The sequence below is a fragment of the Bos mutus genome, chromosome 11 (genome assembly GCF_027580195.1).
Source record: "Bos mutus isolate GX-2022 chromosome 11, NWIPB_WYAK_1.1, whole genome shotgun sequence".
NCBI lineage: Eukaryota > Metazoa > Chordata > Mammalia > Artiodactyla > Bovidae > Bos > Bos mutus.
Window position 1 is genome coordinate 76,592,608 of NC_091627.1, and position 18,765 is coordinate 76,611,372.

At 34.9% G+C, this 18,765-nt stretch overlaps 1 protein-coding gene across 2 annotated transcripts in view; it reads left to right on the forward strand.

Moving 5' to 3' along the window:
* The window catches only part of FBXO11 (F-box protein 11), a 110,416-nt gene extending 92,290 nt beyond the window's left edge, over positions 1 to 18,126 (forward strand). For both annotated transcript variants that reach the window (XM_070379618.1, XM_070379619.1), the window contains 12 exons: positions 7,231 to 7,448; positions 9,046 to 9,131; positions 9,967 to 10,061; positions 11,008 to 11,130; positions 11,216 to 11,301; positions 12,012 to 12,088; positions 12,186 to 12,329; positions 15,322 to 15,432; positions 16,192 to 16,299; positions 16,621 to 16,729; positions 17,298 to 17,396; positions 17,483 to 18,126. In XM_070379618.1, coding sequence (XP_070235719.1) covers positions 7,231 to 7,448; positions 9,046 to 9,131; positions 9,967 to 10,061; positions 11,008 to 11,130; positions 11,216 to 11,301; positions 12,012 to 12,088; positions 12,186 to 12,329; positions 15,322 to 15,432; positions 16,192 to 16,299; positions 16,621 to 16,729; positions 17,298 to 17,396; positions 17,483 to 17,612 — 1,386 coding nt within the window. In that variant the 3' untranslated portion in view covers positions 17,613 to 18,126. The remainder of the gene's footprint in view (positions 1 to 7,230; positions 7,449 to 9,045; positions 9,132 to 9,966; positions 10,062 to 11,007; positions 11,131 to 11,215; positions 11,302 to 12,011; positions 12,089 to 12,185; positions 12,330 to 15,321; positions 15,433 to 16,191; positions 16,300 to 16,620; positions 16,730 to 17,297; positions 17,397 to 17,482) is intronic.
* The last annotated feature ends 639 nt before the right edge of the window (positions 18,127 to 18,765 follow it).

An 18,765-nucleotide genomic window follows, 5' to 3' on the forward strand; every position in this document is an offset into this window, starting at 1 on the left:
TTCAAAGCATAGCTTTGTGTAACCTTCAGCTCTTAACTTCTCGGAGCCTTGGACATGCACTAGCTCATTTATACAACACACATGGATTGGGTTCTGTGGTTGATGGCAATGATGGTCCTAATTTTTCACTCCTTCCTGTGGGCACACTCTTTGCTACATAATTTTGCAGTGTCCTCTCACTTTGCCCTTGACCCTGGGCTCAGCCATGCAACTTGCTTTGGTCAATTGGATGTTAGCAAACAAGATGAAGTCCAGAGCCTTGAATTGGGTATGTACCTCTGTCGTCACCGTGAGAACATGCCCAGGGTAGCCCGTTGGAAGATGAAAGATGTGTGAAGCAGATTCACATTACGGAAGCCAGCCTAGATCAGCCTTTGTCCGGCTGGTCCCCAGCAAAAATCAGCAGAGTTACTTAGCCAACTCTCTGGTCAACTAGTTTGTCTAGATGTCTGAGAACAAAATCCTTTTTTTGGCATAAGCTGAGCTTTGGGGCTTTTGTTGTGCAGAATTATTGAGTCAGTGCAGCTACCATTACATGCTAGCCATTTCTACAAGCACTGACTACAAAGTTATGTAAGAGGATAATAGTGCCTATGTTGAAAGACCTTTGATGATTAAATAATAGAATACATAAAAAGTGCTTGTCTATTAAATGCTTTCTGCTATTTAAAAAAAAAAAGTCTTAAGAATCTACCCCCTCTTAGAGGCCTGTGTTGGTAATATTTTTTTCCCCCTAATTTTTTTTTTTTTTTTTTAATCACACCCTACCTGCGGCCTGTAGAATCTTAGTTCCCCAACCAGAGATTAGATCCCTGCCCACTGCATTGGGAGAGCAAAGTCTTAACCCATGGATCATGAGGGAAGCCCTAGCAATAATTCTTAAATGGAATTCTAAATGGAACTCATATTTTTGTAATGAAACTATACTATGCTAGTATTTATTTGCCTGTATTGCCTTTAGACTTTGCCCCAGAGTTACATATACAGTTTCAAGTATCATATTTATGCATGCCTCTGGTCTAATTCATAGATGATATGAGGTACCAAAATAACTTTAACCTGAGTAAATTTCCTCATTTTTAAAAGACCTAATGTTGATGGTCACTTACTAAAATTTATCAAATAGTATACTCTTCACACAGTCCCAGTACAGTTTACATTATATAGATTCAAGTTTATAAATTTTTAAAAAACAAATCTTGGGCGATCCTACAGATATAAATCTCATCAATCCTTAATGGAAATATATAAATTATATAGACTTATAAGGAAAAGATGGGAATAAAAGCATATCTTGGGCCTCTCATCTATTTTAGTATTGTGATACAATCCTTTAAAATCCTTTGGTAGAATGTTCTTTATTATTAAGGTGTTTTTTGTGTTGGTTTCCATGATTGGTAGAGTATTACTAAGGTTAACCTTTTTAAAGTTTGACTTTGTTTTTTAATAGAACTTCAGAGAACATCAGAGTAAATATTTAAATTAGTTTCTGTACTGTTCTCTGAAATTGTCTTTCCTCTTCCTTGTCTATGACCTGCTTAGAATTTAAACTCCTATATTGGCAAGAATGAATGGTGAAAGAATTTCTGACATTTCTTTAAATCTTAATGTTTTAAAATATTACATGCCGTGTATAAAAGACATCCCTAGAATTTCAAAGGGTATGGTTCTAGAGTTTGTCATAATTAACTGCATGTTTAAACTTTTGAAAAATTATAAAAAATACTTTATATTTCAAACCTCTGTACTCCATCATTTGTATCCTTATTTTTCTTTAGTGCTTTATAACATTTCTATTCCTACAGTTATTGGTCTGTGTTTATATTTATTAACCTTCAGTCCTTTTATCACAGTTTTTCCATTCCTGATTTTATTTTGATTCATTCTTGGTATGGCTATTCTGTCATCTAGCCATTTTGATTTTGTTTATTTTTAAAAGAAAGGCTTATGGGTATTGTAGCTTGAATTCTTCCCACTTGAAAATGTCTACCCATTAACCTTTTAACTTTGCTGAGTATATAGTTTTTTATTTTCGTTCACTCAGAATTGCGTAGTCATTTTGTATTTCTAGAACTGAGGGTGACTGAGGAGTCTGAGATCATTCTGGGTTTTTGTTTTTGTTTTTTCCTTTCTGATGGAGATTTGCTTTTCTGTTTCAGTTATCCATGTGATTTTTTTGTTATATGTTAATAGTTGTTTTTTTTTTTTTACTACTTTTCTGCTTCATATGTTCCTTTCTTTAGAAACTTAGTTATCTTCTCTATTACTTATGTTGTTCTATATTATTCCGTTCTTTTCCTTTGTTCTGTGCTGTGCTAAGTTGCTTCAGTCATGTGTGACTCTTGGCAGTCCCATGGACTGTAGCCTACCAGGCTCCTCTGTCTGTGGGATTCTCCATGCAAGAATACTGGAGTCGGTTGCAGTGCCCTCCTCCAGGGGACCTTCCCGACCCAGGGATCAAACCCACGTCTCTACGTCTTCTGCTTTGGCAGGCGGGTTCTTTACCACCAGCACCACCTGCGATTCTGTGTAATTTCCTCAAATCTGTGTCTTTTACTATGTCTACATATCTTTGTCTCTTTTTCTATTTTGTTTCCAGTATGGTTTTTATATCTGATTTTTTTAATGTGTTTTTGTTTTATGGAATCCTTCTTGCATATATAAAACTGGAGACAATATTGTAATGAATTTCCCATGTATCCACCCTCCGTATTCAAACTTTCAATTCATGGTCAGTTTTATTTCATCTGTACTTCCTCATACATTGCTTATTCTCTTCTTTATTCTGAATTATTTTGAAGCAAATCTCAGATATCATCGTCTCATCTGTAAACATTTCAGCATGTATCTTTCTTTTAAAGGTAGGATTCCTTCTTTTTCTTTTACATAACCACAGTGCCATTCTCACTCCTAAAATAATTTTTCAATCAACATCTACAGTTCCCCAATTCTTTGTGGTTTTTTGTTTTAATATTCAGTCTGTTGCAGAGTGTTATTTTCATAAAGTAAAATTAAAATACAGCAGTAGCAAATTGTTATAAAAATTTCAAGATATGTATTCTAAGTTTATGAATTTAACTCATGATAGATTGACAGGAGACAAAAACTATGTTGAAGTATGGTTTTCCTCTGCTCCTTTTTACTTTGGATAATCCTCTTTAGATAAAAAATGCAAGTTTTAGATAATAGAAGTTGTACATTAGTGTGTGTCTTCAGATTTTCTTCTTGTGCCTAAATTATTTCTATGAAAATATTACTGTGGGATTATTTCCTTCCTCTCCTGTGTTCTGTTCATGACACTAGATGTCACTACTTAGTAGATCATTGGTTATGCTTGCTTATTAAAACAGTTACTTGGGGAAACATACCTTGCTAAAGGTAGCTCTCACCTTTGTCTTCCTTATCCAGATATCACAGTATTAGGCAAGTGTTTGATAGAGTATAGTTTGGGATTGTAGACATTTATTTCAATGAAGATAACATATTTTTCTTTTTATTCATTCCTTTTATCTGGAGAGTTTAAGAGGAACTCTTGAATGCCTTTCATTCTGCCATCTTTAATAAAGACTTTCAATTCAAAAAATTTTAATGAAAAAATATTTAATCTCACCTTCTATTAATCAATGTTAATTTTTTTAGCTTGGTAGAATGATCATTTTTAAGGACATATATCAAAGATTTAGAAATGCTTGTGCTGAAAAGTTAACAAGCTTTTATTTTAGAATATAGAAGAAGCTGTTAGCAATCTGGTATCTTCTGGTAGGGAAATAAATCATTTTATAATAAGGAATAGTCTGGGAAAATGTCTGTGCCCTTGGAGTTTTGTATATATATTAGAGCTTTCATGGTTTGCGTCTTAAAAGGCAGAGTAGAATTACGTTTACTACTTAGAGTCCATTACACCATTTTGCACTAAAGGCATTTCTTAACAAAATAGATGCATTTCATTAAAATGTATTTTAAAGCAAAATTACACTAACTGAATCCTTCAATTCATAACAGTAGGTTAGTTTTCTTATGATATTATAAAACTATGTGTGTCAACCAAATGTTGCCCTGACTGTAATAAAATCACAGTTGTAGCAATGTAAAAGATTCTAAGAGCATGAAGAAGAAAAAATTTTCTTTCAAAAACTTTTTGCTACTTTCTTTTCTTGAAAGTTCTCTTAAAACAAAAGATACAGATTATAACTCCCATCTTTGATAGAACTAGGAGACATTTTTAACCTCTAAATTACAGTGTGGTAAAATAAGCATGTGCCTATGATCATGGTAACCAGTTCAGATTAGAGCAGGTTCTAAAATTGCTTATATTCAGGAAGAACCTAATGTGAATACAAATATATTAAGAAGTGATTGAGGGGCCTCCCTGGTGGTCCAGTAGTTAGGAAACCACCTGCCAATGCAGGGGACACCATTTCCATCCGTAATCCAGGAAGATCCCACGTGCCTTGGGGCAACGAAGCCCATGCGCCACAACTACTGAGCCCACACTCTAGAGCCTGCGAGCTGCAACTACAGAAGCCCACACACTCTAGAGCCTGTGCTCTGTAACAGGAAAAGCCACTGCAATAAGAAAGCCCACGTGCTGCAAGTAGAGAGTAGCCCCTGCTCACCACAACTTGAGAAAGCCCACACGCAGCAACAAAGACCCAGCACAGCCAAAAATTAAAAAAAAAAAAAAAAAAAAATGATTAGAAATTCCCTGGCAGTCAACTGGTTAGTACTCCAGGCTTTCACTGACAAGTGCATGGGATCTATCCCTGGTCTTCCGACAGGGAGTCCCTGCAAGCTGGGCCTTGCAGCCACCAAAAAAAAAAAAAAGTGATTTAAACAACTAGTAGCAAGTTTAGGATAGAATTATCACTGGACGTCTAAGCAAAAGAGAACAAGATAATTGTAGAAGAGCAAAATCTCATCTTTCGTAATAGGAGATCAGCACATAATACCTAAAACTGCAAACTCAAGATAGTACGCATTTTCACTTAAAAATATGAAAGTCAGTCAAAAGAATTGAAAATGGGGACCTCTGGACAAGGGAAAATAAAGAAAGGGACTGCTGTTTGCCTTAGTAAACTTGTGGGTCCTAGTTGACTCTCCTAAGTGTGCAAAATCAAAACCTAAAGAAAACAAGTAATTCACTGGTGGTCTAATGGATAGAATTATGCACTTTCACAGCTGAGGGCTTGGGTTCAGTCCTTGTTCAGGGAACTAAGATCCAGCAAGATGTATGTATGGTGTTGCCAAAAAAGCAACCATGCAGTTGAAAATTTTCTAGTAGATACACTGTAGCAAAGTATACTTGCAGTACTGTATGTTGTACTAGCACAGCTGGAACATGACAGTGTCCTGTCACTGGAATCTTCATAGAAGCCCAGTAAATAGCATACCTTTTCCTGCTGCATTGTGAGCAAATTAAGAAATCAAAGCTATGAAGTAGCATAAGGAGGTTAAAATATCAACTTCATTTCCCTTAAAGGTTAAATTGGAGGATATAACTTAGAATGAGAACTAAATGGGTCTGTTTAACTGAACCCTGGAATAAAATGCACTTATCTACTTAGTCACAGGCAATGTTCATGGTATGGTAAAGAAGGTATATTCCCCTAAGGGCAGCTCACTTGAGGGAGAAAAAGAGTGAAGCTGAATTGAGCATACTCAGTTTATTCTTTCCCAAGTTTACCATTCAGGGTATATCATTCAACTCGTGACAGAAACAAGTTGAGCTCCCTTCTCAATGATGAAAACATCAAAATGTTGAATTGTTCCAAACTGTCATTAATCTCTTTCAGTTTAATCTCTTTCACAATTGTTGTTTCTTTGATGCTCAGTTTTGCCATAATAGTCTGTATACACCTGGTGTTGATCCAATTTTTTTTTATATAAATCAAAGAAGAAAAAATTTTTTCATGTATTAAGGAACTATTTTTGATGCAATCCCCCAATTTTTTTAAAAAGAGTAAGTTTATAACCTATATGTTAACAGGTATAAGTTGTAAGTGATTTGTACTTTATTTGTGGGAAATGAAACCTGAAAACTACTTCTAAATGTTATTCTCAGACATTTTCTTAAAGAGTTAAATATGTAGTATATTAGAATACTCAGAATTACATCCTGTTTTAACCTCTACTAGATTTGGCAAAAAGTTTATCAAGTCATGTTTGAGTGCTTACCATGTGTAAAATCTTAAATAGATGCTCCAGAAGTTAGTAAAAGAGGCACCCTTTCTCTTCAGAAGCTTATAATTGGTAAAAATGGATATAACAAGTTAAGCACAAGATAGTACATGGAAGTAGCATAAGAAAATACTTAGTGTGAAAGGGAATTTAATGAGAGGGGAACACATTCAGTTTTTGAAGGGAGGTAGACAAGGAGTATGAAATGGCTTTCATACTCCTAGGAGTGCTGTCATTTAACTCTCTCATTTTTTCCTCTAACATTCAGTCTGACTGGGTCTTAGAATTTAAGATATCAGTATTACAGTAATGTTTATTATCTTTAGAAAATAAGTAACATATATCCATTGTAGAAAGTTTAAGAAATTTAGAGAAGCATAAAGGATACATTAAGCATGCATAATACCACTATTCATTTAATCACACTCTCATATTCTTGTTTTATCCTTCAGGTTTGTTTTTTGTTGTTGTTTTTTTGTTTTTTCAAATAAAATTGAGTCATATTGAATGTATATTATCTTAAAGTACAGTGTATACTGTTCTTTTCACTAAACATGATAGCATGTATAACATGAGCCTAGATCTTCACAACATTTTGAGTCAGTTCTCTCTTACTGTGCTAAGATGAACATTATTATGTCTTTTACTGTAGTCTCTGATTATGTCCTTTGGTCAGCTTTTTAATAGTTGATTTTTTGGGGACATTTTTAAGGTTTTCTTTAATACTTAAACCTTTTGTTGAATATGTATTCTTACTCGGTAATGGTATTTATTTGCATTTATTGAATAAATCTTTCCCTGTTTTTCTTTCCTGGCTTTGAATATACTCACATTAATTAAGAGGATTTAATTAATTCAAATTAATTAAACTGAAATGCTTAAAACATTTAAATGTTTATAATTTTAAATTTAGTATATATCTGTCTCTCTTTCATTCTTAACTCTTGAATGTTTCTAATACTTAATTTGGAGGTATACATTTAAAAGGTTTTTTAATGTCATTTCTTTTTGGAAAGTAGCCTTACCTTCAGGCTTAATTTCTGTATTTTCCAGGGTTACTTTGAAAGCTGCAACATACACAGAAACCGGATAGCAGGCTTTGAAGTAAAGGCTTATGCTAACCCCACAGTGGTTCGATGTGAAATTCATCATGGGCAGACTGGGGGAATATATGTTCATGAAAAAGGAAGAGGACAATTCATAGAGAATAAAATCTATGCAAACAACTTTGCAGGTGTATGGATTACCTCAAATAGTGACCCAACAATAAGGTATTTCTATATAATTATGGAAGAGAATTATATTTTCACTTTATGTTTTATGTTATAAAAAGAGTTAAGATACTTAGCTTTAACTCTATTTTTCCTAGACACCTGATTACTATAAGATAGATAAAAGTCTGTGCATCTGAATGAACATAGCTATTGCATTTATTTTGCGGTGTTTTGTTTTTTATTAGTGATCTCATCCATGTAACCTCTATTTTTTATGAAAAATTGCAAATGCTGTGGTTTTCATTTTAAATTCATCAAACTTCATTATAGATGAGTAAATAGGGCTGTGATCTTCTCTTGGAATCTGAATGATCTGTCTTGTCCTTTTTCTTTCTGAGATCAGATAGTTAGGTTATTAATTATCTCTTAAGATATTTGGACAAAGAGACCAAGAATAACAAAAGAGTCAAAACTTTAAGCTGTCAGTTCCTGACACTCCCTCTGGCCACAGCAAGGAAACAAACAGATCCAGTCTTTTTTATTATTATGTATTTTATTTTTGGCTCTGCTGGGTCTTCGTTGGTGCACGTGGACTTTCTCTAGTGGCAGAGAGTGGAGTCTCCTCTCTAGTTGCAGTGTGTGGGCTTCTCGTTACAGTGGCTCCTCTTGTTTCAGAGCACAAACTCTAGAGCGTGGGCTCAGTACTTGTGGCACATGGGCTTAGTTGCCCCACTGCTTGTGGAATCTTACAATGTCCCCTGCATTGGGAGGTGGATTTTTAACCACTGGACCACCAGGGGAATCCACAGATCCAGTCTTACAGGCATTGGCTAAGACTTGTAAAACAGAGCTATGATAATGAAATCAATGACCATGAATTATTTCTGTAAAATTGTTTTCCACTGGCTTTATGAAAGTTGATTGTGTGATTTCCATCTTAATTACTATTCAACAAATGCTTGTAGATGAGCTAAGAAAAGTTCTTTTAAATGGATTAGCTCCTCTTTTGTAAATTTTAATAAGTTGTGTTATTGTTTCCTTTGACCTCGCTTCTTGTGGGATCCTAGTTCTCTGACCAGAGATCAGACCTGGGCCCTCTGAAGTGGAAGTGTAGTGTCCTAACCACTGGACTGTCTGGGAGTTCCCTGAATTAGCACTTTTGAGGGGAATTTCTAAGAATGCTGCTACTGCTGCTGCTAAGTCACTTCAGTCGTGCCCAACTCTGTGCGACCCCACAGACGGCAGCCCACCAGGCTCCCCTGTCCCTGGGATTCTCCAGGCAAGAACACTGGAGTGGGTTGCCATTTCCTTCTCCAGTGCATGAAAGTGAAAGTGAAGTCGCTCAGTCATGTCTGACTCTGAGCGACCCCATGGACTGCAACCCACAAGGCTCCTCCGTCCATGGGATTCTCCAGGCAAGAAAGCTGGAGTGGGGTGCCAGCATCTCAAATACTAGATGGCTTTTCCAAAGCTTTAAGTCTTAGAATTAAAAGGAAATCATCTAGTTTCTCATTTCATAAATTAGGAAGCTGAGGCTCGTAGAAGTTAAATAATTTTCTAAGGTCACGTGAACATGGCTGGGCTTTTAATAAAACAAGCAAGCTTTTCTGAATAGATTCTTTTGTGTGTTTTTTATTTCCCCACATGATTATAGGGGGAATTCTATATTTAATGGAAATCAAGGTGGAGTTTACATCTTCGGTGATGGACGAGGCCTTATTGAAGGAAATGACATTTATGGTAAATGTATTTTGTTCTATAAAATTTTAGAACCTGGCCTGTGTTCCTGTCATTAGTAAATGGACCATTTTGAAACCTTCTGAATAGGAGAACTGATCTAGGTTCTTTAAATTCTCAATAAAGATTATTCTGTGACATTTATTCACTTAACAAACATTTACTGAGTATCTACGATGTATTAGGCACTGTTCTACATACTAGGGATGAAAATAAAACTAAGACCCTATTCTCACAGAGTATCTGCAGTTCCCTTAATTCACTCCATTGTTTAGCAATTTCTGTGGTAGTTTAATACACTTTGGTACTAATTAGAAAGGGAAAATACTCCTCATTAAAACTTTTGAGGTATTAATTCAGCAAACAATTATTAGGTATCTGTGTGCTAGACACTGATATGTTCCTGGGTGTCCTCTTTTGCTAATACTTACTGGATAGATTGCTAGGTACTTTTTTGAGTACCTTACTTGAATTAAGTCATATAATATTTACATCAACCCTGTGAAGTAGGCACTATTAAATATCCCCCACTTACTGGTCAGGAAACAAAGGTACAAAGAGGTTTAAGCAGCTTAATCAAAGTCACATAGGAAATAAGTCAAATTCCTGGGAGTCAAAACTTAACAGCCTGGCTCCAGCATCTCTGGTCGTAACCACTATTCTTAGACTGCCTGCAATCCTTCTGCATCTTCTTACACTCCTAGTTCCCTTAGTTTTGTTCTGAAATGTTCATGGATCATAAGTGTCTTTCTGAATATGACATATTTCACAGAATTGCGCTCTTACTATGTTCCATTAGGCTCCATATGTTGATATTGTAACTTTTATTTTTAAATAGGCAATGCATTGGCAGGAATTCAGATTAGGACAAACAGTTGTCCAATTGTTCGACATAACAAAATTCATGATGGCCAGCATGGTGGAATTTATGTGGTAAGTTAATAAATACAGTTCTAGAACTTCATGAATTAAAGTCGGGGTAGAAAAGAAAGAAAGTACAAAATTATGTCTACCTGTAAGTAGGCCATATTCAACTTTTTCTCTCTCCCAGTGTATGAATGATGTAATATTTTGTGTGTAGTGCTCTATAGTTTTGTCAACTGACTAAATTTAAGCATAGGAGATACACCTTTTTATTGAAATATCTAATTATAATGGCAGTATGGGCTGAACGCATACAACAAATGGTTGGTAGTCTGAGTTATATTTGTTACACTAGAATTTGGCCAGTGTGATTACTGTATGAGTCTCTGAGATTTTCCAAAACTGTTAATTAAAATCATAATATCACTGAGTATTAGTAATACTAGACTTGAATATTTTTATCTTCTGAAAAAGCCATTTGACATGATGTTGAAACATAATTAAGCATCTTACAAAATTCGTGTATTCGTCCTGTGTCTTCTGTCATCATAGTATCTGACACTGTTATTAGAGTAAGAAAATGAGAATTTCAGAAAGGTCCTTGTGTGATGCCAGGTGTGAGTCTAATTTTTATTCCTAGTTCTAGAAATGTTCATGTCTTAAATCTTCTACTAAAAATAAAAATGTTAGTAACTTGAACCTTGTTTTGAACCAGTGATAGGTTGAAATAATTATTAACTTCCTAAGTGAGAGAACTTTGGTTTGTTTTATATCTTAGAATGAGATAAGAAAATCCAGTGCTACTATTCTTACCATAATAGATTTAAAAATACAAAAATACACAAAGGACAGTATAAAACCTTTGAGCTTAAACTCAGGTAAAGACTAGGTAAGAGAATGTTACCAGTTAGCTCTTTTTTTTTTTTTTGGTCATAATTTGTCTCAAAAGGTAGACTATACTGTAAATTACTTGGCTTATACAAGATACCTATTATAGTCAATAACTTTTATTTAGCATGAGAAAGGACAAGGCGTAATAGAAGAGAATGAAGTCTATAGTAATACTCTGGCCGGAGTCTGGGTGACAACTGGCAGCACTCCAGTACTGAGAAGAAACAGGATACATAGTGGCAAGCAGGTAAGGTTATGTTTGACTTAGTATGGGAAATTATTGTTTTATAAACACATTTTTTTAATTTGAAAAAAATCTTTATTAATTTTAGGTTGGTGTTTATTTTTATGACAATGGACATGGAGTACTAGAGGACAATGATATTTATAATCATATGTATTCAGGGGTTCAGATAAGGTAAATGTTTTCACATTTGGCTTTCTTCGGGGAGGGAATTGTGAGTGTGTAGGGTAAATAGAAAAAATTACCTAGTTATTAAATGCTCAATTTTTATTCCTCCTTTTGTATGTGTGTTCATACTCTTGGCTTAAATTGTGTGTAAGTTTTGGCTGAATGGCACATATGCCATAAGAGCTCATTTCCACTGTTGTGTCATCCGGTGTGACAGTCCTTATCAGCTATCAGTGTACTCTATCATATTGGAGAGTGGAAAGCTATGTAAAAATACCTGTAAGGTACCTACATGTCATAGGTACTTATTAAATGGGAGCTTCTGTTTTTATGCTCGTTCTGCAAAATTATTAGGCTTTAAATCCTTCTTTCTTGTATTTTACCAGTTTTTGGAATTGCAGTAGTCCTGATCATATTTTATTTTACATATGAGGGGAGCATATAATAATAAATGTTACTTAATCTAACATCCTCAGTTTAGTTTACGTATTAGGAGACTGTGTAGTAATAATCTATAGCTAAGTCTGTTCTGTGGGAAGATAGAATTATGCAAAATTAAGCCCGTTTCCTCACTGACAGACTTCTCAGAGTATCTTGAAGGTGATGTTTAATTATGTTGTTAATTCTTAAAGTGATTATTGTGGGTTTTCTTACTGTTAACATGGGATGTGGGAGCAGAAGCAGTGAGATGGCATTACTTTCTATTCTATCCATAGGACTGGAAGCAACCCCAAAATTAGGCGCAACAAAATCTGGGGAGGACAGAATGGTGGAATTCTAGTTTATAATTCTGGTATGTTTAATCTTTTACCTTTTTTTTTTTTTTTCAGTGATATTGTCTTTAGAAATATACTTTCTAAATAACATAACCTAAAATTTTCCATTTATAGGTCTAGGCTGTATAGAAGACAATGAAATATTTGACAATGCAATGGCTGGAGTCTGGATTAAGACAGATAGTAATCCTACACTAAGAAGAAATAAAATCCATGATGGAAGAGATGGTGGCATCTGTATATTTAATGGGGGTCGAGGTATTGTTGTTAAGTTTGCATTAGTTAAAAACCCAGTTTTCCATTATTCTTCCATATCTTTAATGATCAGTGACATTGCCAGTTAATGTCATTGTGAAGGAATCACGGTCGTTCTTATTAAATCTTGAGATGGCTTAGGAGGTTAGTGCCTAGAGTTAAAGGAGACATGTTTGCAGAATTTTCCTTCTCCTGTTATAGCTACTTTGTGCCGCTTTTTTAAGGCTTTTTTGGTAAGGCTTTTTTAAGGTAGCAGAATTTGTTTACACCCCCTCTCTGGGCTTTTTATTATCCAGAATAGTGATATGATTATAATAAATTTTAAAGTCAAGTTATAGAACTAGATGTGAAAAATTAATTGATCTGTAAATATATAAAAATGTTTGTAGTCAGTAAGTATTGCTTATTTGTACCTGTTCACAACCATCTTTGTTGGAGAATTGAATTATTGAAGCCAAGATGTGCTCAGTTTGGTATCCATAAACGTCAAATCAACTTTGCATTGAGGCAAAAGCTTACAGTCCCTGCCTCTTGCCAGTTCATTTTGTTCAGAGACTATCGAATGCAGATTATCACCATTCCTGAAATATCAGTAACCCAACATCATACATACCTTGTATAGAAGATTAGCTAGTAATTACTCTAACATAACAAGACTTAATCAACAAAATGTACTGCTACCACCAAGCAGCATGATTCCATCAATGATAAAGACTCTCAAGAAGCTTATAATCTAGTAGTTCAGTAAATGATGTAATCCTCTGATAGGATTCTTTATTAGATACAATGAGGAAACACAGTACAGAATTGTTGGTTTTATTTGTAAGGTGTTGGAAAAGGTTCTGGAGTAAAAGCACTCTTGAACTGTGTCTTGAAAAAATGAGTATTTACTGGTAAGATGAGGGGTAGGGATTTGAAGCCCATTCTGGTATAGAAAGTAATTATTTCACTCTTTCATTTGTTCTAGTATATACTTACTAATTTGGAGAAGGCAATGGCACCCCACTCCAGTACTCTTGCCTGGCAAATCCCATGGACGGAGGAGCCTGGTGGGCTGCAGTCCATGGGGTCAGGAGTCGGACACGACTGAGTGACTTCACTTTTACTTTTCACTCTCATGCATTGGAGAAGGAAATGGGAACCCACTCCAGTATTCTTGCCTGGAGAATCCCAGGGACGGGGGAGCCTGATGGGCTGCCGTCTCTGGGGTCGCACAGAGTCGGACACAACTGAAGCGACTTACCAGTAGCATACTTATTAATTGAACATACCTGTGCTTAACACTGTGATACAGATACTGAAGATAAAATGGTGAATATAAAACAGTACTACCTCCAGAAAGTTTATGGTCTAATGGAGTGGCACATGGTAAGCTACAGTCTAAAAGGAAACAGTGGTTTAGTAAGGCAAGAGATCTGAAAGTTGAGGCTGGAACGGGGCCAGGGCCCAAATCGTTAAAGGTTTTATTTTTATATATGCAGTGTAATGAAAAGGCTTTGTATGTATGCAGTAGTTTGGACTAGACCTTAGCAGTAGTACTTGAGGAGCCTGTAGTGGACATCTGCAAGATTAGAGGTAGGATCTTGGAATAGTCAGGCTTCTCCTGTGGCTTAGTGGTATAAAGAATCTACCTGCAGTGCACGAGTCAAGGAGACACGTGTTTGATACATGGGTCGAGAAGATCCCCTGGAGGAGGGCATGGCAACCCACTCCAGTATTCTTGCCTGGAGAATCCCATGGACAGAGGGGCCTGGTGGGCTACAGTCCGTGGGGTCACAAAGAGTTGGACACAACTGAAGTGACTTAGCATGCATGCACTCAGGCACTTGGAGTAGTCTTTTCTAGGAGAAAAGGAATTTACAGGTTAATACTTAACAATTACAGATAGATCAGATGTGTACAGAAATAAAAGCATTTCATGTCTTCAGGGAGCAGAGAAACACTAGTACATAACTAAATATGATTCAGTGTACATAAGTAGGTTTTATAGGAGTCATGTTAATACTTATTTAGTACTGTGTACTTTTACATGTATTAACTAATCCTCATAATAACCCTATTGTGGTAGGTACTATTATGCCTATTTTACTGATAAGGAAATTGAAATAAAGAGAAGTAATTTGCCCAGAGTTTGGAAGTGGCTAAGTCAGTATTTGAAGGCATGAAGTCTGATTCCTCAGTCTACTCTTAATCACTGTTATCATCCCAGAAGAGAGAATAATTAATTTGATAGAGGAAAACCAAAAACCTCCCAGAGGAAGTGACATTAAGAAGACAGACTATGACACTGCAGAAAGAGGAAATAATATAAATCAAAGGCAAGAGATAAAAATGTATAGCATTTTTATTACTTTACTTTTTTACTTTTATTACTTTTACATTTTTTATTACTTACACATTACAAAGTGTAAGTAATTAGTGAAACAAGAGGGGTAGGTTGGGGGAATATTTTGAAAGACTGTAAACAGCAAGTTAAATTTTAAACTTTATTCTGTAAGTTTTTTATATTGATAAAGGGATATGATAGAGTTATAGGAAATTTGGGAAAACAATAGCAGAATAGAGACCAAAGTAAAGAAAACTGATCAAGGAATGCTGATAGTGGCTAGAAAGAATTGGGGCTTGAATCTAAAGCATGGAGAATGCAAAGATCCTAAAATACTTCAAAGGAATTAATTCAGCAGTGTTGAGTAAGAATCAGCTTTATGCCTTGTGCCTGGGCACTGGTGATGCAGTGGTAAGCTATACATGATCCTTGCAACCATGGGACTTCCAGTTTATTGGTTAGAATGGTTATCTGCTAATTTTAAAATTATTGCTTAAATTCTACTTTAAGTATTTGTGAATTACTAAACAAACTTTCAGTTGAAAAACTAGTCCTATGAATTTTATAGTCCAGTTAATAAGAAACTAAAAGAAAACCTAAATACCACCAAAAAGACAGTAAAATTTGCTATGTGGATTAGCCCTAACCTGGGGAAATATTTCATTATAGGTCTCCTTGAAGAAAATGATATTTTCAGGAATGCTCAAGCAGGTGTTCTAATCAGCACTAATAGTCATCCAGTCTTGAGGAAAAACAGAATATTTGATGGATTTGCTGCAGGTTTGTATTTTGTTACCTGTAGCTTGTTTGCTGTACATTAAATTGATTCTTGGTATATCATTGCTTAATAACTAAAGGTGTGCAGTGTGCTGTGGAAGTTGGCCGAATGCTTGTTTACAATTGCTTTTAAGAGCACCTAATCCAAGTTTTGGATTCAGTCCACGAGGTTGCAGAGTTGGACATGACTTAGTGACTGAGCTCACACAGTCCCAAGTTTTGGATTCTTCTACTCTAAGCCAAACTTACAATATTGTTCTTGTAGTTCAGTAGTAATTAAGAATCATTAATTGGATAGAGTAACTACTGGCTACCATTAGGAATAAAGATAAAATGCAAGCCCTCTGGCCTCACAAATAATGTTTTTTTAAAGATATTGGTAAGTAAAATTCAAGTATTATGCATATATTTCAACGTTTTGCCAGTAAAGACAATTTCTCTTTAATTCCAAATAACCATCTAGCTCCTTCCTACACATATTTCTGGGTCCTATCTTCTTAGTTGGAGAGAAATTTTAAAATAATGTCATTATCAATAAAGTAGAGTATGAACCATCTGTATTATTCCTTCCTTAGCAGGGGTAGAGAACTAAGTGATTCAAATAAGCTTCTCTTTTCTAGATGTTAGGAACTGATACACAGTTTACTACATTTAACATACTTTTTATATAAAAGAACTATTTTACTACATTTGCTATATTTCAGGTTTCTTTTAAGAAACTATATAAAGTGATGCATCTGCTGTTTGTAAATTTTGCTTCAGGTATTGAAATCACAAATCATGCAACTGCAACACTAGAAGGCAATCAAATTTTTAACAACCGATTTGGAGGCTTATTTTTAGCATCTGGTGTTAATGTGACAATGAAAGGTATGTTGGAATCTTGTGTTCTGCCTATAAGTACACTAAATATGCCATGAGAAGATAATCAGAAGTCATTGCTATCCAATAATTTAATTCCTTCTGTCACTGTACAGTAGTTAACCAGCAACTCAAGAGATGTATTTTGAAAGAGTTTTGTTTCAACTTATTCTAAATAGTTGGGAGTACCTTATACAAGGAAAACTCATTTCTATCTCTAGCCAGTTTTTTTTTTTTTTTTTTTACTTCATTGATTAGCCTCTTTTAAAGCTCTTAAACTCTATCTTACGTCTTCATACTATACAGTATTACTTTTTTCTTTTATTACAGATAACAAAATAATGAACAATCAAGACGCCATAGAAAAGGCTGTTAGTAGAGGCCAGTGTTTATATAAAATATCAAGTTATACCAGCTATCCCATGCATGATTTCTACAGGTATATTTCTCAGTTATTTGTCTTAAAAAAGGAGAGGTACCAAGGTTTTCTCTCCTTAACTGACAAGAACTCAACATTTTTAGCTTTCCCTTAAGTATATGAGCTAAAAGAAAGTAAACTGGGTATTTGCTAATAGAATGTAACTGAAAATTATTAGCTGTCCACATTAAGTTGTGATCGGTCTTCTTGGAGGATCCTGTGTTTGAGACCATAAAATGTGGGAAAATGTAGTACTGTACTAACTATAGATACCACTGAAAATGTAAAACATTTATATTGTTTTCCTAGACTGTCATTAAGTATTCCTTATATCCTAGCTAACATGAGTGGTTTTAATTCCCCTCTCCCCCATATTGATTCAATAAAGGTAGCTACTTGTTTTCCTTGGGAGACACAAAATAGGAAAATGCTATATTCCATTGAAGTCTCTTTTCAGAACTAGACTAGAACCACAAAAAAAAATTTGGTCCTCTTAAAAGCCAAAGGTCATAGGGTAATATATAACAGATTGCAGTATTCTGAATAAATAAGATGATCGAGGAAAATAATGTAAGCTTTTGTTTTGTAGATGTCACACTTGTAACACCACAGATCGAAACGCCATATGTGTGAACTGCATTAAGAAGTGCCATCAGGGACATGACGTAGAATTTATTAGACATGATAGGTATGTATGTAGCACACTTGCTGTATTACTCAATTGTTTTCCTCTCCTCACTTTCCTAATCTTTGGGTTTTCATATTTTGTTTTAGGTTTTTCTGTGACTGTGGTGCTGGAACACTGTCTAATCCTTGTACGTTAGCTGGTGAGCCTACACATGATACAGATACACTATATGACTCTGCTCCACCTATAGAATCTAATACATTGCAGCACAACTGAATACCTTCCCTAAAGAAAAAGTCCTGCCATTCTAACATCATAACTTAAAACGTTTTGGGTTTTTGTTTTTTTTTTTTGAAGATTTAAAATATTTGCCCATGCTACAGGAAGAGACTGTATTAAAAATGGATACACAAGGTCAGTTGACACTATGAAGCTCAAGCTACCAAAAAGAAAGTGGCAATATATTGACTCAGGATCTCAAAGCTGGGTGTTTTAGCATTACTGTGTAAAGACTTTTGAAGGGACAGAAGTGAAGAAAATAAGCTTCAATTTTGTACAGATACCAACTTCTGAAAAAAAAAAGCTGGTGTTTTTACAACTAGCATTGAATGCAGTCCAACTTGCAGTAGTACTACTCTTCAATAGACAAGCAGCTTTGTTGCTGCTTTTATGGACGTGGGTACCAATTGCTTTTGTAATATGGTAAAAATGTGAGCTAGCACTTCTGCATTTCTTTTGATTTTTTTTTTAACATGTATTCAGATTGAGAAATATGATTTTAATGCTTTAATCTCATGTAGTTTGTTTTTAATTTCAAGCAAAATCTTATTGTACTTGAATGTGCCCTGTTTTGTTAGCACACCTAGACTTGCTGTAACTGTACTCATGTCCCAGTATGTACGTTCTTTCTATGAAAGAGAAAACACTAATCTTAAATTATATCCAGCAATGTTTCTGGTATCCTTTAAGAAAAGTTAAGACTATTATTTCCTTCCCTTCCCTGTGCAGCATTCAAAATCACCCCTAGAAAGAGTGAGTGTTTTAATGAGACTTCCTAGGAAGGGATGCACTGTAAAACAAAAGTATTCTTGTAACTCAGTTTTGTGAAAGGTAAAAACTACTATGTTTTAAAAGTACACTTTAGAAAGTCTCTTCAAAACAGTCCTGTATTTGAACTCTGTTCATAGTTTTTTTTTGAACAGTTTAGACAAATTGCTGGAAATTAAAACAATTTCCCGCATTAAGCTGAGACAAGTATATATACAGCCCTATACAGTTTCATAGCCCCCTCCATTTATGTGTATTGGTGACAGTGGGTATAAACAGCCTGAAAGTGTATGCATGTACCATAACATCTAGACTTAATATATTGTGGAGTATTCAATAACCATTATGTAGAAGGTAGATAAGAATTAAAAGGGTTTAATTT